General features: G+C 40.0%; 1 protein-coding gene across 1 annotated transcript; it reads left to right on the forward strand.

The window, feature by feature from the left end:
• Window positions 1–745: 745 nt before the first annotated feature.
• LOC141714149 (uncharacterized) lies at window positions 746–1,579 on the forward strand. Its single transcript, XM_074517685.1, has one exon. It carries the CDS (start codon window positions 746–748, stop codon window positions 1,577–1,579), a length of 834 nt encoding a protein of 277 aa, XP_074373786.1.
• Window positions 1,580–3,412: the final 1,833 nt, after the last annotated feature.

Genomic DNA, 3,412 nt, shown 5'->3' on the forward strand with positions numbered 1-3,412 from the left:
TACATAACTATTTAACTCCCCTACATATTTGGTGAAAATATTTTGACACTACTCAATGACATGTAAAACAGGTGATAGGTACACCAGAAATCCCCATTAAAACCATTATCCCGCTTATCAATAACGAGCACAACCATATAGTGGGGTACAAGAAAGCGTGGCGAGGCAAACAAATAGCCATTGAGGAAGTCTATGGAAGTTGGGCTACAACATATCAAGTTCTTCCCATGTTTCTTGCAGCCATCAAAAAGACAAATCCTGGAACCATTGTTGAGATCGATGCCGTGCCTCATGCTCAGGAACGGGGCACGTCCGTTTTGGTGTTTGAAGGCAATGATGGACGGGTGGCAACATGCATGTCATGTGATTTCAATAGACGAAACTTTCTTGAAGGGAAGATATAGGGGAAAGCTGCTTGTTGCCATGGGTGTAGATCCAAACAACCACCCTTTTCCTCTTTGCTATGGTTTGGTTGATGAGGAGAGGTACGAGAACTGGTCTTGGTTTCTCCAACATATTCGGAGACATGTCTGTCGCCCAAAGACCGGCGTGTGCATCATTTCTGATCAAGCAGCCAGTATTCTTTCCGCAGTTAGAGACCCTTAAAACGGATATGCTGAGCCATTAGGCATCCATAGGTTCTGTCTACTGCATGTCCGAAGCAACTTCCGCCATAATCACCATGGCGGTGAACTAAAGAAATTAATGTGGAAAGTTGGCACAACCACACAAGTCTCCAAGCATGATGCATACATGGCAAGGATTGGTGAAATTTCCCCCTACCCTTGACTATCTTGCAAGAATACCCGTTGAGAGGTGGACACTTTCCCACGATAATGGTGTTCGCTATGGTCAAACGACCACCAACATGCTTGAGGGTTTCAACGGAAACATAAGAATGGCTCGTTTCCTTCCGGTAACAGCGATGATGGAGTACCTCTTCTACAAGGCGATCACGATTATTGACACATATAGAAATAAAGTAGATGACGGTGTACAACAGGGTCAACAGTTATGTGCGCGTTCAGCCGCTATATTAGCAAAAATTCAAAGAAAGGAAACTGGACATACGGTTATTATTTTTCACCATGCACGTGGTATCTTGAAAATAGTTACACGTCAATACATAACTGCTAAGGGAAGGGTAAAGGGAGGTAAGACCCATGTCGTCAACCTCAACGACCGTACGTGCACGTGTGGAAAATGGGCGACGCATTACATGATGTGCTCTCACGCAATGGCTGGTTGTATAAGACATGGACTGAGTTGGGATCATTTCATTGAAAATTGCCATAAAAACCAGACAATGGAGAACTTGTATTGGCCAATTATTTATCCCTTGCAACCAATCGAATATTGGAACTATGAATTACCCCCACTTTGGCAGGGGTATGGAAAGTTAGTAGCAGATGAATTATTGAAGAAACTTAAGCAAAAACGTGGAGATAAGGGGCAATTGGTGCGGATCCGAACGGAGATTGATGGTCCGCGGTCAGGAAAGAAATGTAGTGTATGCAACCAAGAAGGTCACACCAAGCGTAGCAAGAAATGCCCAGGGCGTCCACATTTAACAACGTGAACTTCTACTTGCTCATTTCTTAGCTTCATTGCATTTTCTTAGCTTCATTTCAAATGTTGTACCATCATTGTCATTTGTATAATCTAAGTTTTCTATCTTGCTATTTCGAATATTACATGCAAAAGTTGGTTATTGTGTTGTCCATTCGAGCTTCAAAATGTGGAACTCCTATTAGGTTTATCCCATTGAAAACAAACTTTCCAATTAGGCGTTCAAATTGTTACTAAAATTATACAACAAACATCAGAAAGAACTTAAAAATCTGCAAGGTTTACAACATATTGATCCTCATCAGTTCCTGCACTCTCCACAACTTCACCCTCTTCTTCATCCGCATCTTCTCCAACGTCACGCCAGGCCTGATGACCTTCAACATACCATGCAATTTCACTATCTTCTATTTCAATCAGGTTGATTTCCATTTTGTCATATTTTGTATACACTTCATCGATCTGACGGATGCGTTCGTCCTCCGGCAGGGACCGATCATTGTAAGCCTTTCGAAACTTTTCTTTATCAGCTTTTATCTCGCCCAAAATGTTTTGATTCACGCACTTCTTCTTCATTCTGCCACTCTCATCTTCTTTCATTTTCTTTCTGCGACCGATACATTCCGCGATACTAAGCTGACGCCAAATGGACTTAGATGTGCTTGACGATGATCTTTTTTTACCCTTATCCATTTTATGCTTTCCAATTGAAATGCCCAATACATTTATAGGGCATGCTAACAACTACGTCACATTATATTTGTACAGTACTTCATACTAAATTTATCATAAACACTCACACACTATCTGAGTAGTCAAATCATTCAGAAATATAAAATAATAATTTCAAAAGCTCAAAATAATAAAGTACACTATCAAAATACAATATTCAGAAATATTACTCATAATCGGACAAGTAAAAATCGAAAATATAGTCGGGACTCGAAGCGAAATATTGATACATTCTTGCGCTGTGATGGTCACCATCTTCAACAAACTCCCTACATTTTCTTTCTAGACCCATCCGGTTTAAACGCATTCTCATTCGATTCTCTTCCTCTCTTACACGGAATAAAGCTAGTTCTAGTTGTTGAGTGGTGTCTCGCTGCATGTGTATGGCGCGTTATTTAGTTACTCGCACTCCATGTTCTTGACATTGGGCTACACATATTTGTAAACACCCTACACGCCATTCCCACTCCATATGCATCGTGATTACTGAACCTCTTGAGTAACGTAAATTTGGATCCATTGAATATCTAAAACGTCATCACAAAACCATTTCCGACCAGTAGCTCGAATAATATCACCAGGAGTATAACTCATTGCTCTTCTATTAGTATACAACATTAACTTCCGAACAACATCATATTTACATAAAAAACAAGGACGCAAGGCCACACAAATTAACTAGACATGCCTGTAACATTCACGTGCTACTTACGTCTCATACTATTTCGAAACAGTTAACATTCATTTGTCACATCATACAGCTTTTACAACTTCTACTGCATTTGACAAGACTACTCAATTACTTTCTTGCAGTCTGCATGTGGCTACCTATCTGTGGAGGACCCTTCCAACTTTGCAGTTGCAGACTGGCATTCGTAAAAGTAACTTCTTTAACTTTCATCTCTAACAAGTGAAAACTTCAGTCAAACTGTTGCATGTGCTTTCTACTGTGTATTCACGGGATACCTAACTCATTTCCTTGTCATTTTCCTTATCATCATTTTATACTTCCATTTCTGAGTAGTCAAAACTCATAAATTTACCAACAAGTAATAATACATGCCTTTAAGATTCACGTGCTACTTACTTTTCCAAAAATACTAATACGTGG

Source organism: Apium graveolens, chromosome 3, assembly GCF_009905375.1.
Source record: "Apium graveolens cultivar Ventura chromosome 3, ASM990537v1, whole genome shotgun sequence".
Taxonomy (NCBI): Eukaryota; Viridiplantae; Streptophyta; class Magnoliopsida; order Apiales; family Apiaceae; genus Apium; species Apium graveolens.

Bases quoted from the DNA above. Each gene is read 5' to 3' on its own strand.
- LOC141714149 (XM_074517685.1), top strand. From the start codon at position 746: ATGCATACATGGCAAGGATTGGTGAAATTTCCCCCTACCCTTGACTAT.